Here is a 25,599-nt window from a genome sequence, read left to right as displayed (position 1 = left end):
CGTAAGTTGAGGCGGGGTATCGTTTCTGAGGGCCACATATAATTTAACAAATGTCCAGACTAAAGTTTCGTTTTCGTGAAAGTAGTACCTAACCCAGATAGGTTCAATGACGTTTTGAAGACGGCTTAAACGCACCTCATTGTCAGACCTAAAATAGCCGTAAAGTAGGTGTCTTCAAGGCGTCATCTGCTATCTGGGAAGAAATCCTGTTCCAATCATTCGTTGTAAAAATCCTACTCTCGTAACACAGTCAGATAATTCACGCACCAAATTTACGAGATTTATACCGAATCACGTTTGCTAATCAATTTGAAGTGTACTTCGTAATTCACCGCTGTTCGTGTTTTCCTCCCTCGTAGGCCTCATCGTTGATTCTTTAGACCGAACAGCCGATGGCGCAGCGATCCAGTTGTATACTATCGGTTCAAAGGAGACACGAGGAAAAGTTCGAAGAAAAGGAAGAATGGACGATGATATCGTTGTAGGATCTCAACTGTTTCCAGGAATCGGTAGTAACATGTGATGAGCAGATGGCGCAGCGATGGAGTCGCATACGATCGGCTTAAAGGAGACACGGGGAAAAATTCTAAGAAAAGAAGGAACGATCGTCGAGGGATCTCAACTGTTGCCAGGAATCGGTATCATGTGATAAGCAGCAGAGGTCTGATGCGGTGGCGAGTGTCGAATGGTGGTAGGTTGCGACGGTAACTGGAGGGAACGATAATCGAGGGCCGGCGCTGCTGGATGCTGTCCTTCTCGGTGCCTCCTTAGGTCCACCTTCCTCTGGAACGCTTTCTCACATAGACCGCACTGGAACGGCTTATAACCGGTGTGCTTGCGCATGTGAGTGATCAGATTGCTGCTCTGGGAGAACGCCTTGCCGCATACCACGCACTTGTGCGGTTTCTCGCCTAGAACAAAAATCCCAAAAATTCGATTTTAGAGATTTCAGGATGCACCTGGAGTGGGCTGTTAGCAAGAGATTCCAAACGTTTACGTGTTGGGTTGAGTCATAAATAACTTTCAGAATATTTAAACCGAAACACAATTGAGGGGTCCAGTACAAGAGGGAGCTATTCCAGAACAGTAGCGTTGTGGAATATTGAAGCTTTTATAGAAAGTAGCGTACATCATAGTATACTATGATTGTATACATATGTATATGTATGTACGATCATAGTACAGACTACAGAGAGGAACTTTGCCACATAGTTATAAATTCAGGGACAATAACTAGACATTAAGAAGTGCCAGAATTAATAGAAATCTCATTTTTAAATATTTTGTAGCGCAGCTCCCTTTTGCGCCGGAACCCTCAATTACTGTGCTGGATAATGATTGAGAACATTTAATGCATTGATATTAATTTCAAAGTGTGTTTTTTAGGATATTGTATATATTTGTTTGTCTATATTTTGTAATATAGATATATAAACGTGCAAAATAAAACAGTATTGAAAAATATTTTGGGTTATAGCCATGTGCTATATTTTTACATCAAAACTACCAGCGTTGAATTTACAATAAATTACGTTGTATAATATAATAATATATAATGTAATTTAGCATAAAAAGTATAGTACTTATGCTATAAAATCTATAACGCATGGTTAATATAAATTCCGATAAAATCACCATTATGTTTCCAGTAATTGTAAAATTAGAAATCTGAAATCCAGCATTTTGTCGAATTTGGTAGAGCAGCTGTTCAGGAATTCAGACTGTGTATATACATACATATACAGAAAGATCTCAAGTATTCGGTGGAATTAAACCACATATGTATACTTAACCATAACGATTAAAACTAAAGACCAATGTACTTATTCAACACAAACTGTATTAAAATTCTGTAAATTTTGTAATTTTGTAAGTACATTATATTGTATGCTTCCGTGGTCACTATGAACCGAAAAGTGCATGTTGCCTTCATAAATAATCAACTAAAGAATAAATGTTGGTTTTCTGTTATGCTTCGTGAACAAAAAATTTTGGAACACATACAAAATACAATTATTGTACTAATCATTTTGCAGTGTTGCTTTAAAAATGTCATCTATTTTAGTATTATTGATCGAAGTTCTCCATTTGCAAATCGATTACCGACAATTGGTTTCCTCGAATGATCGTGACAGAAACGCAAGCTTGAAGCAAGATGCAAATTCTATAAACGGACGAAGAGAACGACGAAACACGATTTGGAATAATGAGTCAAGGTGAACTGTGCACACCTGAATCAACCAATAAATCGTGTCGAGCCTTTCATCATCGACGGTCCGAACAATCTGTTTACGTCAGCGACGAGCAAAGTCCCTTTTCGATATGATGGATCTTTATCCATTTCCTTCGACAACTGCAAACGATTCCTGATGCACGGAACAAACGTCAGGCGACCGTCTGGTTTGGAAATCGACAACCAAACGGTTTACAACCGGAGGATAAGCTCTCGTTAAATTCGTAAGAAATAAAATTTATTTAAGGACGTTGAAGTTGCACCGCCCACTTTTATGTGGTATTTAGTTGAGAGTAAAGTGAAATGTTTTAATGCCGACAATCAATTTTGAACGCATATAACGCATATAAATACCTTAAAAAGAAAATCACATGTCTTTAATGACGCTCCAATTTCTTACGGGAGATTTTGCAGTTCACATTAAAAAAACCGAACGAAGTTTAAAATATTCACTTACTTTTTTTGTATTTTATTATATTATTTATATTACATCATTGCATCCCTTTGTTATATCTTCTACATAGTGCCTAAATAAGAAGGTAAATGCATTGTACTGAAATTTGAGGTGGTCTGTGACGAACAGTTTCGAAACAAAATGACGGTAGCAAACGCCTTAAGCAAAGAGAGGTAAATCTGTGATTTCTTCTTACGATTAATTTCATATGTACTTGTTGAATAACCAAAATACTTACTATCATGTTAACGTTCAATCGAAATCTAATTAACTATGGTGTATTAGCTGATGTATAGACATTATAGACAACTTTCGTTCTATTCGTGTCAATTAAGTTCCTCTTTTCACCCATTACCGGCCAAGCATTAAAGTAGAAACTCTAGGACTATTTATATTATATATGTTCAATTAAAATATAAAAATTAGGACATTTTAATTAAGTTTTAGTAAATTGAGAATATAGGACCCTAATAACAAAATACACATGTATATGTATTTGTTACTTGGCTTAAACTATTATACAAAATTAAGTAATTATTAATTATGATAGACCCTGAAAGATGCTGTAAATGGACATTGCATTCACCACACGTATCAATTGTTTGTCTTGAACATATTTTACATCTCTTCCTCGATTTATCAGGATGTTCCCCAATGATATGGTTAATATTGTCTCTTCTCATTTCTTGACGAACATCATTCTTACTTGAAAAATTGGTAAATATAAAACAATTACTTTTTCATTCGCAAACAAAATTTGTTATGCCTTTACACAAATTTAGGGACATAATTATGATAGATAGAAAGCTTTATATTGCCTTTACCATAATTAAAAAAAAATTAAAATCTAATATTGCGTTTATACAACAATAACGGTTAATGGGTTAACTCTTTGGGGTTAGCATAACAATTACCTATACATAGTGGGTAAATGAATTAAAATTGGACTAAGTGACTCGAATTTTTCTGTGAAGATGGAAATATTAGTTTACTAAATGATGAAAATGTTGAAAAATGTTGAAGAAATTGCAACTGTTCGGAATCGCAAAGGAAATAGTAATTATCTGAGACTGTAATTAAAAATTTGTTTAAATATATCTCTTAGATTTATGTTAGCTATCTACATGCTGAAAATTTCATCGCAATCAGTTAACGTTGCTATGAGAAACAACCGGTTACAAATGATGAATAACGCAGTTTTTCGCGATTTTCGGCCTGTAACTATAGTATGTAAATCGAAAGATTTTAACATGTTTCGTTGGCTGTCGCTCGTTTCTGTACCAATCAATTTCACTCAACGTTTTATCATGTAAAGAACTAATGTGAATCTTCGAAATGTATTTTTTAAATTTTCATTAGTCTCAGATAAAGAAGTTGTAAAAAGTGACCTTTACTATTTTTTTCGCAATAGCAACCAGTTTCAATTTTTTCAATATTTGTTTGACACACTACTCCTTCTTTGTAAACATACAATCCAATTTTTGTAAACTAATCCTTTTAACTTCCCAACAAAACTCAAGTCACTTGCCCTAATTTCAAAAAAAGTTGTTCTGTTTTAAAGGGTGTGCAAATACCTTTTTTACCCACTGTATGGTATGTACGTTCTGAACTGGTCGAGTTCGTTCGAATTTCTCTGCTCAACACGTAAGGAATTCACGGAAACATAAATATTTGCACGAAACTATTATCAGGTCGTTTAAGAATCATCTCTCATGCGGATCGGGTTACCGATAACGGGGGGAAGAGCTCGTTTGAAAAGTCCTTGATTAGTCGTCTCTAACGATGATCGTTCGATAATTTGTGCAAACAGCTGTTCTCTCTCGAAATTCCAAACAAACGTTCTCGACCGATTGTAAAACGCCGATAAAAAAGCTCACGCGTAAGCCGTACGCGACGGGGCTCGTTTGTCGTTAAGATTCTATCGAGAAGAAATTAATTTCGCTCGGGGCGAAGTTACGAGCGAGGCTTCGCGTTGTCGGGCTGGAGAACTTATCTAAAGTGCACAAACCGCCGAGAAAAAAGTTTTCCACGAAGCTACTGCCGACCTCCCCTACTTTTCCTACTCTTTCGACGTTCATTACTTGAGGCACCATTTAATTTTTAATTGTTAAAAAAAAAACAATTTTTGTAACTTCTTGGGGGATACTGGTACATACAATATTCACAAATATATTTTAAATAAATACAGCTGAGAAAGAAAAAAAATTATTTTGTTCTGGTGTAAAGCAAATTCGTCCCTGATGAGATTAATCGATCAACATGTTTTCCCAAAATTACAACATTTACGGCAGAATCGAACTCTTAGTTTGTTACTCTTAGTCTCTATAAAGAAATTTATTTTAATTACTGCTACTCCTAGCAGAAAGTATTCAATCAAATAGTTTAATCTGATCACTGCTGGAACTACTTAAGATAAAGAATGAAAATTGGCGATGTTTGAAGACCGTGTTTATAAAATAATACATGATTCCGTGTATTTACCAAATATACAATAACAGAATAATTTCTGAAATGTGAAAACTATAGCAACTGTTTGAACGAAGATGCTAATTTTATTCTGCTCTTCCGCTATTAGTAAAAGCATGCTTTACATTCAGTACATGAATAATTTTTAATACAGACGCTCAATTTGTTCAATTAAACACTTTCGACCAGACGTACGAGGAATACAAATTAATTTCGAATATTATTGGAACATGGCTATTGGTGCATGGAAGTCGATTAATAAGATTGATATCGTGAGGCTGAGACTAAGAAGCAAGGAAAGCATTTTCTAATAATGAAACTATAATCAGAGTTATCGTCCTCACGTTTTGCCTCCTTATCCTTCCTCTAACTCGATTGTCGTGTCATCAATTTTGCAACGATGTATAATCGGAATTAGTGTCTTTTCTACAAATACGAACAATGGTACAAAGTGGTGAGAACGACACCTCGTTATCACTGGCGCCCAAGCTCATTTGTGTCAGCGGTTAGGACGACGCAAAGAAAAATACCATTATCGTAATTGTTCGGTCAGCTTTCGATCTACAACCCTTTTACAACTAATGAAAGATGGTTGTCTAAGAACATTCCCGAACGAAGTGTCACCTTATTATGAAAATGATTTTTTATGAAAATTAAAAACTGCCTGCGCTGGCTGAGTTGGAAAATATTTGCTACTATGTATAGGCAGGTAGGAAACTGGTTAATCGATACACATAACTGTAAACACCTTATTTTTTAATTTAGAACGGAAAAATTGGTAGTTGAATTGAATTATACATTTTATGTAAATGCCATGTTTTTCATTTTGTAGGTGTATTTCTCGGTATACAGGGTGATCCCAAAACCGTGGTACAACCGGTCGGTTGGTGATTCTACATCCAAAAATATGGTGAAAAAAAAATTTTCTCATTTCAGGCGTTTCGATTCTTTATTTTCAAAATAATCGATTTTGAAAATCTGTTGGATACACGTACAATTCAATAGGACGTGACTAGCGCGTCTGTGCATTGAATTCTGTTTCTACTCATTATCAAGACGAATAGACGCGTTTCAGATTAGTTGTCAAATTCGATTTTCTCGAAAACGAAACCTGAAACGAAAAAAATGTATTCTTTTTTTTTCGACTTATTTTTTCTTATAATAAATAATTAGTATATTCGTTGTACAATAAGTATTTCGATGCAAAGTAATAATGAAAAGTGGACGTGACTGAATCAATGAACAAAAATTCATGTATGTAATTAGTTTTTTATAAAATAAGAGTAAAACTATTATCACTATATTTCTATTGAACATTTATAATAAAAGTAGGAAAAATTCGTACTTTGTTACGAAGTACAAAGTTGTTGCGAAAAAGAAGAGAATACGAATGGCGAAGTAATAAAAATATATAATGAACAAGGTTCTACGAAATTAAACCTAGTGCATAATCTAGTTAAGCTTAATTCATAAACCTGAAATTCATATTTAGAAATTGTTACGTTATTTACGTCAATCGCATTTGATATGTATACATACAATGTATATTAATTACTTTGCATTGAAATTTGTACTATTTTCTCGTTGTGTTTCAGGTATCAGTAGACACTAGTTGGAATTGATTGTCACCGATTAAATTCATAGATTAGTGGAGTTTACACGAAACTGGCACGAGGAGGGAAATCGACTGTCTTGCCCATACAGGTGCGTGAATTTACCGTGGGTGAGTACACAGATACAGGTGGTGGTTTCCAATGAATTTGTTATTAGGTCTCATTAAGCTGCTTCTATTTACAAAAACATGAAATTTCAGCTGAGTATGATACAACAACTCCTTGCAGACGATTTTTGTTGATTTAATGGTCTTATCTGTTTGAGAACGCTCGTCGTGTTCTTTTGGTTATTTCACTTATACATATGTTAATAATCAACGTCAAGATTTGCGTCTATATGCTATCATAATATTGATACGTGTAACGTAACACACACATCTTTTTAAAAAATTAAAGAAGGATGACCTCCATATAACACGATTAGTTAATTAATTTGACGAAACGCAAATAAATCTAAATTTGTTACTACAAATGTTAGGGCTGATATTTAAAGAAATATACCAGGATACTTTTAATAACTTCTGATACGTAACACTGCTATTAATATATTATTCCCTTTCTATAGGCGCGCCACTGGGGACTGGTAACGTCATTACAGAGAGAGGCAGGTTGATGTCTCGTCGCACAGTCATCATTATTAAAACTGAAGCAAGCCTTGCTTGCTCTTAATGTGATTGATATTAGAATAATGTGATGAGAAATACTGTTTGTTGTTTAAATATCTATGCATTATGTGTACAGTCTAGACTCTAGACGTTTATGTATACGCATACTCACACATGCAAAAAATGTTAATAGATATGTATTATAATAGACACGTAATATTTCCTAGTTGCACGACAAATTGTTTTTCGTTAATTTACACAGTTCGAGTCATTACGTTTACGTAACCAACAAATACATGACATATTACTTCTAACAGTCACGTAACTTTAATAATAATATTAAACTCACATATTTGGTAAATTCAAAAGTGAACTTGTTCTTCAATTGTGGTAGCATAAATACTATTTCAGACAACAAAATGTGTTGATTGTTGCAGGATTATCGAAATTCATGCAGCTTCAGAGTGTACGTCCAACATAACGTGAATGCATTAGTAAATGAACACATACCAGTGAATGAACATTATCCTATAAAAATGGGTAAATTAAGTTATTACAATAAGCAAACGATTAAATATTAATTTTTTTCTATTCCGTATTTCATACTTGTTGGAAAAGATATTTAGACATATAATGTTCCGTCGCATATTTTTATTTTTGGACGCCAGGCATAGTGAAATGTACACAGTTCGCTGCGTGACTGATTTTATTGCGTTATGCGTTTTTCTTGTTGTAACCGGCCGTAGTGTATTCGATCGTAGTCAGTCGATGCGTGATCGTACTGTTCGTCGCAATGAAATCGTCGCGTAGCCTTAAGCATTCTTTTTTGTAACTTTTAATTATTTCCTTTCATATTATAGTTAAATATAGTTTTATATACATATAGTCTAATAGTGTGTGTGTGTGTGTGTGCTTTATTATTGTTATTATTAAGACCAGGACAGTAGTTCATTGGACAAATATTTCCAATATGTAATATTTAAACAATTTTCGCGCCATTCATTAGAAATGTTCAGTTACTTAATATTGTTCATTTACTGGTCCAATCCGTTACATTTTTCTACTATTTCAAATTCAAATCTATACGTTATAAAAAGGTATAGATATTATAAAATCTAATTTTCATATGTCAAATATCATATTTATTAATATTATTATCATTTAAAATTCAACTTTAATAGTTACAAAATTTCTTAAATGTTCATTCATAAATGCGTTTACCCTGCAGCCTAACTGTACACAATTTTGCACCAAGTGTCTCACTTTTATTTGCCATTAAACAGGACCGTGCATACACCAGGAGAAATAGGAGAAACTCGCGAGAGCGGATGGGCTGGGACGTCGTTGAAACAGTCGCAACTTTTCTATTCCGATCACAGAGTTCCTCTTTGCATGTTAGATGAATAGCGCGTATTGCAGCAGAATCGTAATATCTTTCGAAAGCTCTTTCAATTCATAATAAGAGGACAATCTCTATTTTTCAGTTGCAAAGAGGAAACGTCGTTCACCGCGTCACAAATAAATTTTCCATTCTCCGTCAATGAGAACTTTCCAATATGCTCAATTTATTATCTCTTATCAATAATCTGCGTCATCGTTCGAATCTAATTCTCCACTACTTAACCCTCTGAAACCGTTTACATTCCATTTGTCAGAGCCAATTGGCGACGACACCAACTTATTCTTGAACTTGAACGAATATTTACGTTCATCCAGGCTTTATCGCCGTGCCCGTACCATGCCGCGATTTTTTGTTCATAACTGTTTCAGAAATTAATTCACGCCTGTGTTTGAACGAGATAAGCCTGGAAAGTGACGCGATTCACCTGGTCGTGTATGCGGGTGTCGAGCATGGTGAGCCTGCAACGGCGATCGGGACTGAAAAGGTCATTGGCGAAAATTGTAATCGGGTCTGTTTATTCAAATGTTCTTGACAGCTACTCACAAAACACAGTGGGCATCAGGAAGGTTTCGTATACCACGCTTGAGCTTCATTTGGGTACACTTTAACCCTTTCAGGGGCAGAGGTACGTATACGTAGCATCTTCTTTTTCTCAATTTTTTCAATGTTTCTGATCTAGTTTACAATTTGTATGTACATATCAGAACTTGTTAGACTCTTACGGATCCAATCTATGCAACCTTCAAGAAAAATTGTGTTATGTATTTTGTTTATTCGCAATTCTTAATAAATGATCAGTGTGAGAAAAATTCCTTGTTTCACATTAAATTCGGCTATTCTTAAATGCGAAAACCTAAACCAGCCCTGAAAATTTATATGCATGTTCAATATACTCAAAAATATAATACATATTTCTTTCGGAATTTTCTGCACGCAAGTTCTTCCGAAATAGATTTTTTTAATTTTCGCAAACTGAACTTTTTATAATTAATTGGTTTATTATTTATTATTTCCATAAACATATATTGTTTACACACATATGTATATCATGTATTTACGTACATTTCAAAGTTTATGATATATTTATGGCAAAATTACTTTCTGAAAATCTCGAAAAATTAGTATTTTACAGGCGCCATATTGGACCCTCCATTTTGAATTTTCTAACTCTAATCTCAAAATCGTAATCAGCGACTCCGAAAATCTATAAATAACCTATGATTTTAATGTCCTTCAGCAGAAAAATGTACCCTTGTAAGGGTGAACCGACGAACGGCGGTGTCTGGGTTCATTTTCACCCAGGATTTTAAAAACTCCACGCATCATTCCAGCTTACAAAAACTAATTGAAGCGCACAATTGTTTGTATAAAAATTTACGATGATCAGCATGCTTCGAAGAAATTCGTTCTAAAACACATCTAAAGACGAATGAGGGATTTATGTGGAACTAACAACCACCGTTTATTCGATCAGCAGAAACATCCACCTACCGAGGGTTAACTTACCGAAAAACCTTTCATCGAGAGTTATTTGCATTGATACTGATTCACCAACATCGACTTTGACGGATATTATGTGTTTATGGACATTCAAATAAGTATATGTCGGTGAATGAGTGTCACTGTAATAACTGTCGGTGATACGCTTTGCGGTGAGTTAGAGTGGACTTCTTCATTTAGTCTTTTACGACGGTGTATGACTTTAGAGTCGTGTAGTAAATGTGTCAGGAACTTTAGCAAGGTAATAAATCGACAATGAGGTCTGGGTCCAGCTGTTACCAAAGGGCCCCAAAAAATATCACAATAAAAACATCACTCCGGTAGTGTAATGATGCCTAACCTAGACTTTGCACGGGTTCTAAAAAGCCTGGGTTAAAAAAAAACCCTTCTTCAGGGTTCTACAAAGCATTCTTTTTCTAGATTACATGTATCTATTTTTTTCTTAACAATCTACACGCTATTTTTATAAGGTACGATAGTAGAAAGATATACTTACTTATTGAATTTAAATTATATGTATTAAATTTGAAGATTATTTATTTGGGTTTGTACTTTAATAAACAGTTAAATTCATAAAAAATCTATAGATATACAAAATGTGAAAGTTACAATTATGCGGGAAATAAGATTAACAGTAGAAGCGAAGAATCAGTGGTATACAGGGTAAGGCACTTAAAACCGGCCACCTGAATAACTTGACAGCTTATGGTGATAGGAAAAAATGCATCAGGCCAAAATTATTTGGTATCGAGGGGCTGATCATCCGATGTTACTAGTTTTTTGATAGGTGGAGGCGTCAAGGAGATATGAAGCTCATCTCTGTTTTTTTAAATGGAACTGTATATTTTTTTACTTACATTCTGATAGAGTGTTTCAAGACGAATACAATGACCTACTGGGAAGGCCATTCGTGGTCTGGGTTCAGCCAATTGTGATGGAAAATAATTTACTTGGAAAATAATTAAATGGTCGAACACTTCTTTGCCGTCTCTGGTTGTTGATATTATTACTTCATCTCTGTCTCGGAATCTCTTGTTATGGGCCGTTGAATGGAAATAAACATTCAATCACGCTGTACGCTTCATCTATACATACTATAATTAGTCGTTTATGAGAATCTCTGCCGAGCGAAGTGTATCTCAACTTTCCGAAATGTGTTATTCAATAGCGGAGAAAGTAGATATGGATTTTGTTTATGGGGAATGTCGCGAAATTGTAAGAGATGCAGTCCGTTTGTATGCTGAACGGTTTCACGAACGTGTCACACCTTCACGATCTGCATTTACGAATGTTATTAATAGTTTTCAAGAATCTGGACGCGCAGATAACAAAATACGAAGAAGATCCAAGGCAGCAACTGATGATCGAAATACAATGAACATTTTAGCAGCTGTAACACAAAATCCCCATGCTAGTACAAGGCAGCTAGCACGTGAAAGTGGCATCAGTCAACGAAGTGTTTTGCGAATATTACATTCAAATAAATTCCACGCTTTTCATGTTTCACTTCACCAAGAATTACATGGGAATGATTTTCAAAACCGTGTAAATTTTTGTGAATGGGGTCTGCAGAAATTACAGAGTGATGAGCTGTTTTTGACTAAAGTTTTGTTTACGGACGAAGCCACATTTACAAACTGTGGCCAAGTCAATCGTCATAATATGCATTATTGGTCAATAGAAAATCCACGGAGGCTGCGAGAAGTGGATAAACAAAGACCTTGGTCTGTAAACGTTTGGTGCGGACTTCTTAACGGTGAAATAATTGATCTTTATTTTATCGATGGCACATTAAACACTTCGAGATATAAACACATTTTAACGGAAATTTTACCACACCTGCTGGAAAATATTCCGCTTCACATACGGTAAACTATGTGTTTCCAACAAGATGGATGCCCTGCTCATGCTGCACGGATAATTACTCAATTTCTCAACGTGACATTCCGAGATCGTTGGATTGGTCGTGCAGGAAATCATAAATGGCCCACACGATCTCCAGATTTAACACCTCTGGACTTCTATTTGTGGGAAAAATTAAAGCAGCAAATGTATAATGAAGTATCAACAACCAAAGAAGATATGAGAGAGCGTATAAGAAGAGCTTGTGCCGTGATAAACACAACTGAAATTCAACATGCGGTATTATCCGTCAAGCAACGCTTCAGAGCATGCATCAATGTTCAAGGTCACCATTTTGAACACTTGTATTAGTCGTAAAATAAATCAACGGTGCTTGATCATTTCTTCAAAGTGAATTATTTTCCATCACAATTGGCTTAACCCAGACCACGAATGACCTTTTGCAATAGGTCATTGTATTTGTCTTGAAATACTCTATCAGAATGTAAGTAAAAAAACATACATTTAAAAAAACAGAGATGACCTTCATATCTCCTTGACGCCTCCATCTATTAAAAAACTAGTAACATCGGATGATCAGCCCCTCGATACCAAATAATTTTGGCCTGATGCATTTTTTCCTATTACCAATAGCAGCCAAGTTATTCAGGTGGCCGGTTTTAAGTACCTCACCCTGTATACGTTTGTTCTCTTCATCTTATTACAAACATTGTAGATTATTCGTGTCACAAAAAAGAATTTTTTAAAATAAAGATACATCGGTATCGTAAGTTTGCATATTGTGCAGTACGATATTTTAAGCAATTACACTTTACGATGAAAGTATAAATAAACTGATCACTGGAAAGGAACAAGTATAAGTCTGCTACACTAACAGTCAGTATTAACATACACATTCAGTTAGTCACAAAAGTATTCGGCCACCTTAGGCATTAAGCGAATGTAGCACAGAGTGGTAACTAGATTTTCAAATAAAAAACTATATCAAAAACTATTTTTAATGAACATTTACTGCAAAATAAACTAACAGGCATTCACTAAAAATAGATTTTGGTATAGTTTTTCACTTGCAAACCTACTTACAATTCCACGCAAATTTCACTTAATACCTAAAGTGGCCGAATACTTCAGTGCCCAACTATACGTACAATTTAATCGAATAAAATTTGCAAAAGCTTATAAAGCAATGTGACAATAATCCTATTACGGATCGATCGGTGCAATAGGTTACGAGGAATCTGAATATTTACAAATTGAGGCATCGAAGAGTATAATTTCGTGAGCACAATCATTTTCTACGCTTCTGTTTTCATTCCAGCCAAGTGTCTCCCGGTAAATAATCAAACGAGGAACGGTACGAGCCGAAAGCTTCGTGGCGGCAAAGCTTTTTTCCAGCGTGGACGATTCTTCCATTCAGAATTAATTCCGATTGAGTTAGAAATTACGTAAACGCATACACGAAAAGGGGGTCAAAATAGGTAAGCAATTTCCAGCCGATGGGTAATATTTATCGAGAGTGCCGCGGTGGCGACCGAGAAACGTGTGTGTGTGCACACACACAGACACAAATACACGCTCGCACGCGTTTTATACATATGCCCAGATATCGATCCATCTCGACTCTCATTACCGAACCCTTACCGGCCGGCTTAAATATTTACCGACTGAAACGTTTACTTCGTGGCCGATTTTAATGATAGCACCGGGATACGTTCCACCGAGTATGCGTCCGCGTGTGTACGTGTGTTTTGGTAGTAGCCCGCCCCGTTTAATTATGCAGCGATCGCTTAATGAACTTGATGTAATGGCGTCTCGCGTGGTTTATGAGACCTGGAGCGGAGATATCGATTTTATGCCGCGAATCAGATACTTCTTCGGTGACATCGAAAAATTTTGCACTTACCCATAAAAGTGTTTCGTCGTTCCATACACTCGATACGTGTTTTATATAGTGATACAGTCTTGAATTTCGAAATATTAATTATAAGTTGCGTCAGTATAAACCTTTAGGTTAGGATGCACTCGATTGAGAAATCAGACACAGTTTGTTTTGACCCCAGAACTACCTTTATGATTTCTTTAGTTATACTGGGACCTCTCGATTATCAACTGGCTGTTTATCCACGATTATTGTCCAGGTGTCATCCCCACCACGGGAAGGGAGGGAGGGGGGCGTGGAATTCGTCAAGCGCATACTTTGTTGCCCCGGCGCGCCGAGGCGGCTTCCCATTCACGAGCCGACGGCTGAACGTTGGGAGCCTAAAGAAGATGATGACATTCCCGCGTGTCGGTGAGACAACACTAATGCAACGATGAAACTTTTTGATTTTTGGTTCTTTGTTAATGAAACTTTTACGAACATATGGATGAGATTGTTCAGATTAAAATGATACCAAACACGACACAATTTGGAGCATATTTACTGATGTATGTAGAATGTTACTAATTTGTTGCTACTTAATATGTTCTTTCATGATTTCACTGTTCAACACGCACAACACCTCATAACCGCTAATAGGCATTGCTGATAGATCTTTCAGAGCTGAATACGAATCTGCAAAATGTTTTTCCTCAGTACGTCCAGTTCTTGAAAAAATCATTTTAAGCGAAAATTGAACATTTCAACTTTGGAGGTGTGTTGTGCTTTTATAGTAATAGGTACTCAGTTGCTTTTGACATGAAATAATTCTCTGATACCTCCCGAAGAAAATTATGTAAATTGTTATTATATTATAGACATCTGCATATGTGTAAATAATGAGCAAAGTGAAAAGGACATCGAAAACATACCAACTTTTGTTGATATTCTTAAATTTATTTTAAAAACTAAGGGTCTAGGAAAAAATGTAACCATAGCATGAAATAGAGCAAACCTTTCTGCTAAGGAAGGTTTTTAGGAAAGTTACAAAATCTGTTTTGTTTTCAATAGGGAAGCGAAATAGTTCAGTAGTACTTCTAGTATGTTATACGTATATCAGTACAGTGTGTGCAAAAATTATACGTCACGACCACCATATCGAGATTCGACACCTCTGGATCGGTGGAGATCTGTTAAAAGAATGGACCGCAAAATTGACCTTAACCTTAACAATCAAGGTCAAAAGGTCAACATATTTTTTTCTATTGCATCGTATGTTACTCATCGCCAGGAACAAAAGTCTCACAGGAGCCATAGATCTCAAGTCAACCGTTCTCTTAAAAAAACAATGTTAAAGTTCTATTTAACTTCTAGAATGATTTTACTGTTACAATGTGTTTATATTTGCATGCATTTCCAAAGTAAATAAGAAGTAGGGGCACGAATGGATTACTATCGCACGTAAACACCACAATAAAGGTCAGTCTCTTAGTGTCTTGTTGATTTTAAGATATGATGGTTCGCTATCGAAATATTCGAAGCAGACATTGTGCTATTGACGAAGCAGGGGGAAATTATTCTTTCGCTCGGGAAATATGTATATCATAATAGAGTGAGGAATACCAGTCCAGCAGAAGTACCAGATCGACAGGATTTTCAGCGACTAGATCAACAATTTAGTGATCAAGAAATAATAGTACGTCATCTTTCTACACATCGGGGAGCAGGCCGACCCCGCATTCATTGGCATAAAGAGGAACAGTTTATTGCTGTCACTCGTGCTTATCTATTAATGGACTTACGGAGAACAGCTCGTCGAGTAGGAATCAATCATATGACAGTGCGACGAATAATCCGCGAAAGAGGGCTTACGACCTTACAGAATACGCCACGTTCATGCACTTCGACCAAATGACGCATGCTGCTCGACGAAGGTTGTGCTATTGGATGCTACAAAAGTTGCAATGTGAATCACAGTTTTTGGAAAATGTGTTGTTCATAGACGAAAGCAGTTTTTCGAGTAGCAGCATTCTGAATCAACAAAATGCGAGGATTGGGACTTGCAGAAATCCCCTTTCCCTTCAAAAACAGAAAGAGAAAGCTTCTGTTTCGACTCGACTCGACTGCGTGAGCCTGCCTGCGACGCTTTGGCCGGCCAATGAGTACATTGTAGCTACTGCGGTCGTGTTATCTCACTCGGTCTCGATGTGTCTCGTTCGCTCTCTTTATCATACGGTCCGATTGTGTATGTACCGTTTCGACCAATAATGAAAATACGTGTGACTGGAGGTGATCCAGCTAATTTGATTCGTCGGTGGCTCTCTAGTCATTCGCTGACGCTTGAACGCTTTGACCAATACATATGTAAGCGTCGTACATATACATATACATTCCCCCGCTCTGTGCGTCGGTCCGTCATGCCAGTCGGTAAGATGGAAGAGGATTTTTTTCGACGAGTATGGAATAGTTTTTTACATTTTCAATATTTAGAGAAGTTATAGCGTGCATATTTGCGACAAATGAATTTAAAATTCATCATCACCTTGCTGATGAAATGATTTATTTATGTTATTTGATTTTTAGTTCGTTTCTACAACTGAAGGATCGATACACCAAAGATGAAAAACTGAAGAATTATAATTATGTACGTATTATTATTCTAAATATTATACATTTATATGTACTGTACTACTTCACGCTGCGTTGGTGTATAATATATTAGAAGTACTACACTTACGCTATTATTATTTTAAATGTGTCTTAGAACCCATGCTGTAATTTATCAGAAGCGACAATGAAAGAATATGAATTGTTAACTCTTTCTACATAAGTAAATATGCTCGACATTATATCGTGTTTGGTGTCATTTTAATTAGAAAAATCTCATCAATCTGTTCGTGTAAGTTTCATTAACAAAGAATAAAAAATAAAAAAGTTTCATCATTGCATTAGCGTTGTGTCACCCCATACCCGGGCACGTAATCTTTTCTTGATCTTTTCTCGTTCAGCCGCCGCGCCGGGCAAAAAATTAAGTGCTTGACTGGTTGCACGGACCCCTTTCCCAGTGGTGGGAAAGTGAGGAGGCGGGCTCACACTTATCGAGGATTTTCTGTACACAGTAGACGTACGCTGAAGTAGCGGTAGGAACACCCCAGCTCACACGCATTACTGAATGAAGTGCTCGCATCCCACTATCGGTCGCCACTTGTAACCAAAGTTCTGATCCCATTCATGGGTTCGACTGAACTGCCACGAAATCCTGCATACCCATTGACTCGCGTTAAAGTAGCATTTCCTGGAAAAACCCGCCTCGAGAGCCCCGCTTCGCTACTTTAACGTGAGTCTACTGTACTAGTAAAATTTTCATTAACAACTAATCAAAAATAAAAAAGTTACATCGTTGCATTAGTATTGTCTCACCGATACACGGGACTGTAATCATTTTTGGGCCAAAAATTTTGGCTTGTGAATGGGAAGCCGTCTCGGCACGCCGTCGCAACAATGTATCCCGAAGCGTTCAATCGTCAGCGAATGCCTATAGCTGCCGACACATAAAATGTAGCTGGATCACCTCCCGTTACATGTATTTTTATTATTGGCCGAAACGGTACACACCAATCGGATTGTGTGATCGGCTATAATGTAACCATTGGCCGGTGAGAGCGTCGCAGGCGGGCCACGCAGCCGAGTCGAGTTAAAACAGAAGCTTTCTCTCTGTTTTTCACTCGTTTGTCCTTTTCTACGTTCGGAACACTACAAACGTGAGTTGCCGAGGCTCGAGCTTCGGGCAAAAAACGTATTTACGAGGGTCTGAAGCATTTCGCATATCGAAGATTATGCTGAGATCGGGATGATATTCGCGAGGTCCCTGTAAAATAAGAAATCTGAAGTCCGCGATTTTGACAGGTTTGAAATTCCCGCGTTAACTATCGCGTTCCTGTGGTTAGGTCATGCGCCGATAACCACAGTCACCGAACTGTTTATAGACAATTATTTACGAATGGATATTTGAAGATATTGCTATGGGTCACAATTGACCCAGTCGTCGACTTTAACAGTCCACACTCCGAAGGTTAATCAATATTGAATTAGAAACACTGATTATAATATTTATTATTATATTAATATATCATTAATATTAATTTAGGGATAATTTATAATACTAATAAATATTATATTAATATATTAATATTATAACATTTGTTAATAATATTTATTCGATTGAGAAATTATACGTAGTTTATTCTATAAGATATTGTTAGCAGTGAAAGTAGCAAAGAAATTCACATAAATATATTCGCCTAAAGTCAATATTTGTTTTACACAAACTTATTTCCAATAAGGAATAGTTTTGCTGGATTTTTTGAAAATTATGCATATATTGAGCTACTTTTATGTGATACTTGGTATATCTGTTCTTCGGTCACTTTCAGGCATAACAATACTTTTTAAACTAAACGATGTAAAATTTCTCAGTCGAGTGCGCTTTAATCTAAAATACGTGAATCAGGTTTTATACTTAAACAAACGTATGTCTCGTTCTTATATCGATTGGAAACGATACTTTTCTGCTACAATTACAGTGCTTCCCGAGTTGTAATGGTCTCTATAAGGTACCATGTATCTGCCATCGAAGAAATTGTAAAATAGCGATTAAGGAACGATCGATTGACTGGTATAGTATCAGTATGAACTGGCCGAATGAAAGCGAAGGAATGTTTAGTTGCGTTCGATCGGAGCTTTTTAATTCAAGTACATATGATCACGAAATTTATGCGTATGCGCTATATCGTTTCGAACGGGACAACTGTAATTCTTTATCCGTTGTTACACAAAAGCATAATATGTCTGAACATAGAAATACGAGCATACAATTTTCTACAATACAGGTGTATCAGCAAGAGAAATAGGTATCGTAAGTGAAATTTTATCGATAACCATCTATGGACGTCTACTTTTTGTCCTGTGTTTTATTCAATTGTAGCTCGCTACTATGCAGAGGGCCTGATCGTTGTACGTCTTTTAGACTGTTGCACAGGAAGAAACATATTCTTTCTTCGTAACTAATATTCCCAGCTTTTGTGTATTTTTCAAGCAAAATGGTAATAAAAGGAATACACATAATGATGTAACTGCGTACATTTACATTTTCAAGCTACTTTATATCGGTAAGTTACAAATCCTCATGCACAATCACGTGTTTGATGGAGGAATTCCTTGGTACAGGTGTCGAAAAGAAATTTATTGCTTCCGGAAATGGTTTCAGTAGAATAGAGAAAAATTTCAAAATTTGTTAAGTGTAGTCGAAAGTATTATTTGATTGGACAGTAGTACCTGCAGTTTAGATATTGCAAGTTACAGTTCATATATTTGTAATCTTAATAAAATGTTAAACAATTCATCACATCAAGTACTCAACTATTATTATTAAATCCTTGTGTGTTAATGGTTTTTTTTAATGAATGCGTGATGTTTTCTAAAAATGAAATATGTACTGTCAATAAGACAGAAGTAGATAATAGTTTTCCTAAGAGGTTTTATAATGTACAAAATATAGAAATGATAAGATAATGATTCCACACTTTGTATAATTTAAATCACTGCGGATTAAATTGTAATAAAATTCAATAAAGTTCCAAAAAAGAAAATTTCTAAGAAATATTTCACGACTGAGGGAAATAAAAAAGTTATTTAAAAAATTACTTGCAGTTTAAAATTTTGTACAGTTACAATACTAGCTACTGCTAAGAAAGTTACTATCATTAAAAGAGACTTACTTCAGAAAATAATAAACTATCGTTAATAATTGCTAATTTTTAGTGACGTTTTTCAAGCTTTATAACACACGATACTTATCAGTTACATTTTTTTTTATTAAATTAATGAAGAAGGAAGAGACACACTGTTTGAAACCCTAAGGAAAATCAACATACCTATAAATACAATTATTTAAAGAAAATACAAAATTTACGTTCTATGAGATAATAGAGCCTAGGATATGTTTCCAGGGTGTAGAATCGAAACGAGAGTTCTTGAATTAATAAGCATTAAATTCCGATCAATTATCCGCTTATTTGCTTTTAAATTTAAGACGTATAATGGAATACGTAGGTAATGTCACACTACGTCAGATATATTCAGCCTGAATTTATGAAAAGACAGCGTAGTAAGTATCTACATACGTCATCGGTCGCGAAATGTCTTACAGACACCTGCTTCTCGTTTTACCCTGCAGTAGTATCAAAACAATCTATATGTATATAGGGGAGACCAGGGACAAACGTTACACGGGACGAATGTAACAACTGTTATAAAACAAATTCCAATTGACCAACAGTCCTCTCTTCCCATTTTTATACACAAATTTCATTTATCTTTCACCTCTGTTATCGCCAACGTGCAGCAGTAAGCGGTTTTCCTAATACGACTATCCTATTGAAATACAATAATATACCAAAAGTAGGTGAGTTTGCATTATCTGTTTCAATTGTGTATCTTTTTGTTTCAGTTCCGTAAAATCCGTTGAACGTCTATGTGTTATATTAAATAATTGATGTATTTTCAGATAGATATAACATTTTTTATGATAATCAGTTAGGTTTGCATACATTAATGTGTTTATGAGAAATAGCGCTAGTAGGGACAAAAGTGACAAGCTGTTACTTTTGTCTGTACAAGGCGTACGCGCATTAATGGGAGCACGCAAGGCGAAACTCACCATTATTGTCAATCGCGAAGATAAGGAAAAAAATCTGCAATGGTCAGGCGAAGAAAATATATTTCCAGGACACCTGTATTTTTGAAATTAAACCATAGTCGGTACTCTGTCGGCCATTTTAATGCCTGTTCAAGCTGTTACACGCTTTTCGTCGAGCTATTAACATTCAATACCGATCGCCCGGTCTGTGTTTATAATCCCTCGACAATTAAGCGCAATTATCCGTCAAGGTTGCCTTTATCGAAACACGGCGAAAAGCAGAGGCGTGCTGAAAAGGCTAGAATACGTGCGCGTCTAACTAACGACTCCTGTGGTACACTTAAAGAAAAAAAGGAATTACAAGTGTGTGCCTCATACTCCAGGGTTACATTATGTAATATACCTACGCGACATATTTTATCTAAGTGTTGATTATGCGACGTCTAGTTTTAAACGGTTCACCGCGAACGTGTTTCGTCTCTGGACGAGAATTCACCGGAGCACCGTCAAACGACGAACATGTAGTCTAAACGTCGATCAAAATTAATAAAAAACAGTGGAAATGGTACATTGTGAAGCGTAATCAATGTACAGTACCGGAAAAACTTATGACAACTTCAGCGTAACAGTTCTTTGAAAAATAACTTCTTTAACATTTTCTGTATTAATTAACGATAAGTATGGATTTCCTTAAACGTAATTTTCTTAAATATCAATAATCTTAATGATATCCATACTCTCCGTTAATTAATATAGAAAATGCTAAAGAAATTAATCTTTAAAGCATTATTATGGTCAAGTTGTTGTAATTCCATCCGGTACTATAGTTTCATCGATTCATGTATTTGATGGATGGCATCAGTGATATATTTGTTTTTCTAGTTAATTATTGTAACATCAACATTTTCATGTGTCAAATATTGTAATGTTAAATATATTCTTAAATATATTATGTTTACCTTCCCCCACAAATCCATTATCAATATTAAGAAATTAAGTATCAAAAAATAATCGAGAATTAATATTTACATATCAAAAAACAAGGTACGAACGTACCTACATATCACTTATGTACAGGGTGGTTACGAAATGGTGGTACAACCCGAAAAGATGTGATTCTACATGCAAAATAAGCCGCAAATGTAGAATAACATTTTTCCGTAGGATGCTTCGTTTTCAAGAACATCGAAACGTTTGAAAATCTGCTGGATACATGTGCAGTTATTGAATAGGACTTCGTTAACGTAACTGTGCATTGCACTCTGTTTCTACTTATTGTCCCTATGATTGTATAATCATAGTATAAAATTTATACTATAAATACATAGGTATGCGTTGGATGAATTTTGAAAATTGATTATGTTGGGAACGAAGCATCATACAAAAAAATATTATTCTACATTTTCGACATATTTTCACATGTAGAATCACATTCCATTGAGTTGTACCACCATGTCGGAAACACCTTGTATATATTGTGTCAAGAATATTCTTAAATTAATTAATAATTCATCATACCCGGAAAGAGAATAATTTACTAATTGGGTAGTGTCTAATAACATAAGCAGAAACTGCGCATTCAAACAAAATTAAACGTGTTTTCATGATTGTTAGCGAGAATGGGTATTTAAAGTCTGACTTTTTGCACTGTTTTGACAGATGCTTACACGTCTCTGCCATTATAAATCTTAACATACAAACGTTACATTTGTACAGATGTTATTGTACATACACGTAACATTAAGTGCCGAGTAAAACTTTCCTTTCATTTTAACACGTTCACTGCCAAAAACCCTTGCATAATAATTTACCAACTAATAATATTAGTGAATTTATCTTGTCGTACGTTGTAATTAGTAGACTTCCGTTGCACAAATAGTTTTTACAATTTTACAAGCTACAAGTTGATTCACTAATACTATTAATGTATTTTGCAAGGGTTTGTTGCAGAATGAATGCGATTGTGCAAGTTATACAAATTTACTTGTAAAATTTTTACAAGTCTTGGAACACTGATAATTTTGTTTACAGATTAAAGCCGGATTCACACTAGTGGTCACGGTACGGTCAGATCACGTGAAATCAGGCAGCGGTCTTTATCAATCACACATAATCGAATGAGAGAGGTATAATTTAACTTCAGATTGATTGTGATCGAACCGTACCTTTGAACGTTAGTGTGAATCTGGCTTAATGTTTCGGACATTTATGAATTGCTATTGACTATGTTTATAATTTTAGGTATTTTACTTATGATTGATAGTTTTCTTTTATCATTATTTATAGCTAAATTGTCCAAACAATAAAATTTTGTGCTTTTTAATTTTCGTAAGGATACTCAATTTTAGTTTGCATTGTTCTTCACATATATCAATGTTTTATTAAAGAAAACACACTTGGCTATATTATTCAGTAATTCACTACTATCGATGTGTACTTAACATCAAAACACGAAATATAACAAGCAGTTGCTCTGTAAATTGTAAAATTTTCTTGTAGAACTGTACTTGTTCTATAAAGAAACTTGTTACTATTGTGCAACCGAATTCGTCAACTTTCAACTTGTAACGTGCGACTTGTATAATTTCACTAATAATATTAGTTCCAATTTTGACGTCAGCATATACTTTATCTGCCATAATCAGAATCTGTTTTGCATGTATTCATCTATATTTTATGCCATTCATTATCTCTGTTCCATGTCTTTTTAATATCTAATCACGAAGGTAAGAACATTGAATTGAAGAGAATGACGGAGACCTACGTAAAGTGGTCTGTGACGAACGTTTTCGAAACAAAATGGTGGTAGCGAACGAGTTAAGTGCCTACACTTCGACATTAATATTTCACACGGATGTTGACGTTTCAACGTCATACAACTGACAAAAAGCACAATTTCCAGGCGTGGAATGATAAATCCATATTTTCAATGCTGGGCGTACTTAATTCGATTAAAATGTAGTGTCACTATCGCTCGAGCGGGTACGCCACGGGACAAATCGATCGAAAGAAATCGCGACGAAGAGCGATTAAATTTGCATTAGCCGCTCCGTGGAACAGGGGGCCAGGAACGTTTACACGGCTGGGTAAAGGGGGAAGGCGCACACGTTCACCCCCCTTTCGATGCCCCGGTGCTAATTAGAAAAGGACACGAGGCCCGTGGCGGGCACGTGTCCGACCGGAAACTGCCTTAGACCATGACAAACAGTGCGTTTCCCATCGCTCGTGCACTCCTTCCGGTCGTTTCTACGGTTGGAACCCGATTAAATCATCCCTGAAAACTTTCTGTAACTATATCAAATTTCTTGTCACATGCAACCTACTTTTTCCATTCATTCCCACAGCTTTATGCCTCAGGACTTCTGTTATTATATTACATTCTGGGAAGAAGTAATTGAACACTTGCCAAAGTGATTGACTCCACAAAAATATAAAACGATAAGCACCAATCAACTGATTTTCCACTTAATTTTGAAAAAATTCAAAAAGTGTAGTTAGTCACTTTGGCCTGTCTACGGCTCATTCAATAACAGGTCTTCGTTTCCACTAAAATTTGTTAATTATTTTCGTTTCGATAATTATTTATCACTTCTAGTTCAGGTTTTATTTCTACATATCTATTACACTAAAACATATGTATTATATTTAAGTAAAGATCCACGATACAACGTCTATAACATGTAATGTTTATGAAATGCAATAAATTAATGTGATATTTAAAGATTAACGAATATGTGTGGATGAAGATCTTATATCACGATATTCTAGGATTTTCTAATTTAACCCTAGAAACCGCATAAAAATATAATATTTCGTAGTTGGTCCCTACAATATCCCCTACTGGAATAATAGCTGTCTTGGGAAAAATCTTTGCATATTTTACGACACTTTAATGGAAAGTCGTCAGTCCACAAGGGCTCAAAATGAATTATTGCATTCATCTTAGTATTTCCTGACAAATTACACATAATGATTTCTGGTAAATTATAAAGGAGACCGTGTGGTGGCTGCATGGCAGATACGTGAACTGTCAAGGAGTCTACAAAAGCATAAACCGTGTGTTTATAGTCATCACTCGAATATGTCAGTAGATGAATGTGTAGCCTACACTTCGATTTCTTCGTATTTTATGTCAGAAAAACGATTGGAATCGTTACTGCACACTTTACGCTGACATTACACGATTTCGTAAGCAGACTGCAAATTCTACGTAAATACTTATATCGTACACGATTGTCTAAAACTTATTATTATAAACAATTTAGTAAAATACAATGCATTTTAGTATTTTACTTGGTCTTATGGAATCTTCAGCAGATTAGACTGATTTTTATTCAGTTCTAGTTTCACTAAACCATCCATAAAAATCTGTACTCACTTTTTGATTAAGTGCTTAATGTGTTCAATAAATTTAAAATAAAGTACAAATCTGATAAATAATACTTTAAAGTTTTTGTTTAGGTATACATTCCACAGTCTAATAAAATTATCTAACACTCGAGCACAAAGTTACTACGTAAAACTGACTATATAAAAATTTTCAATGAAAATTGAAAACTGTGCAAGTAGCATTTTTAATATTTGCTCCTTTTACTAACGCTATATGCATACACAGACGTTAAGAAATTTAAAATTATGTTCCATAAAACTGTACAAAATCATCGATTTACGAAAAAAATCTCAACCACAAATGTATTATCTGTAAAGGTAAAGGCGCGTCTCCACCGGTGTTCGCGAATAGTTGGCGAACAGTATATGAATAATTTTTTCTGCAAATCTGTTTGCGTACTGTTTCCGAGGTGTTCGCGTACTATGTTCGCAGATATAGTTCTCTGAGACGTCTCCACCGAGGTTCTTGCGAACAGTGTTTTACCTATCGTTCCGCCTATACATATAGTACAGTATACA

The 25,599-nt window shown here is 35.4% G+C and overlaps 1 protein-coding gene across 1 annotated transcript in view; it reads right to left on the bottom strand.

Annotated features, from left to right (window-relative positions):
- Window positions 1-618: 618 nt before the first annotated feature.
- LOC107186031 (zinc finger protein 787-like) overlaps window positions 619-25,599 on the bottom strand; it is a 59,124-nt gene continuing 34,143 nt past the window's right edge. The window contains exon 6 of the mRNA XM_015573825.1: window positions 619-911. Within this exon, the coding sequence (XP_015429311.1) occupies window positions 619-911 (293 nt within the window). The remainder of the gene's footprint in view (window positions 912-25,599) is intronic.

The sequence above is a fragment of the Dufourea novaeangliae genome, unplaced genomic scaffold (genome assembly GCF_001272555.1).
Source record: "Dufourea novaeangliae isolate 0120121106 unplaced genomic scaffold, ASM127255v1 scaffold71, whole genome shotgun sequence".
In the NCBI taxonomy this organism is placed as follows: Eukaryota; Metazoa; Arthropoda; class Insecta; order Hymenoptera; family Halictidae; genus Dufourea; species Dufourea novaeangliae.
Note: the sequence above shows the minus strand (reverse complement) of the source record. Positions and strands in the feature narration are given on the sequence as shown.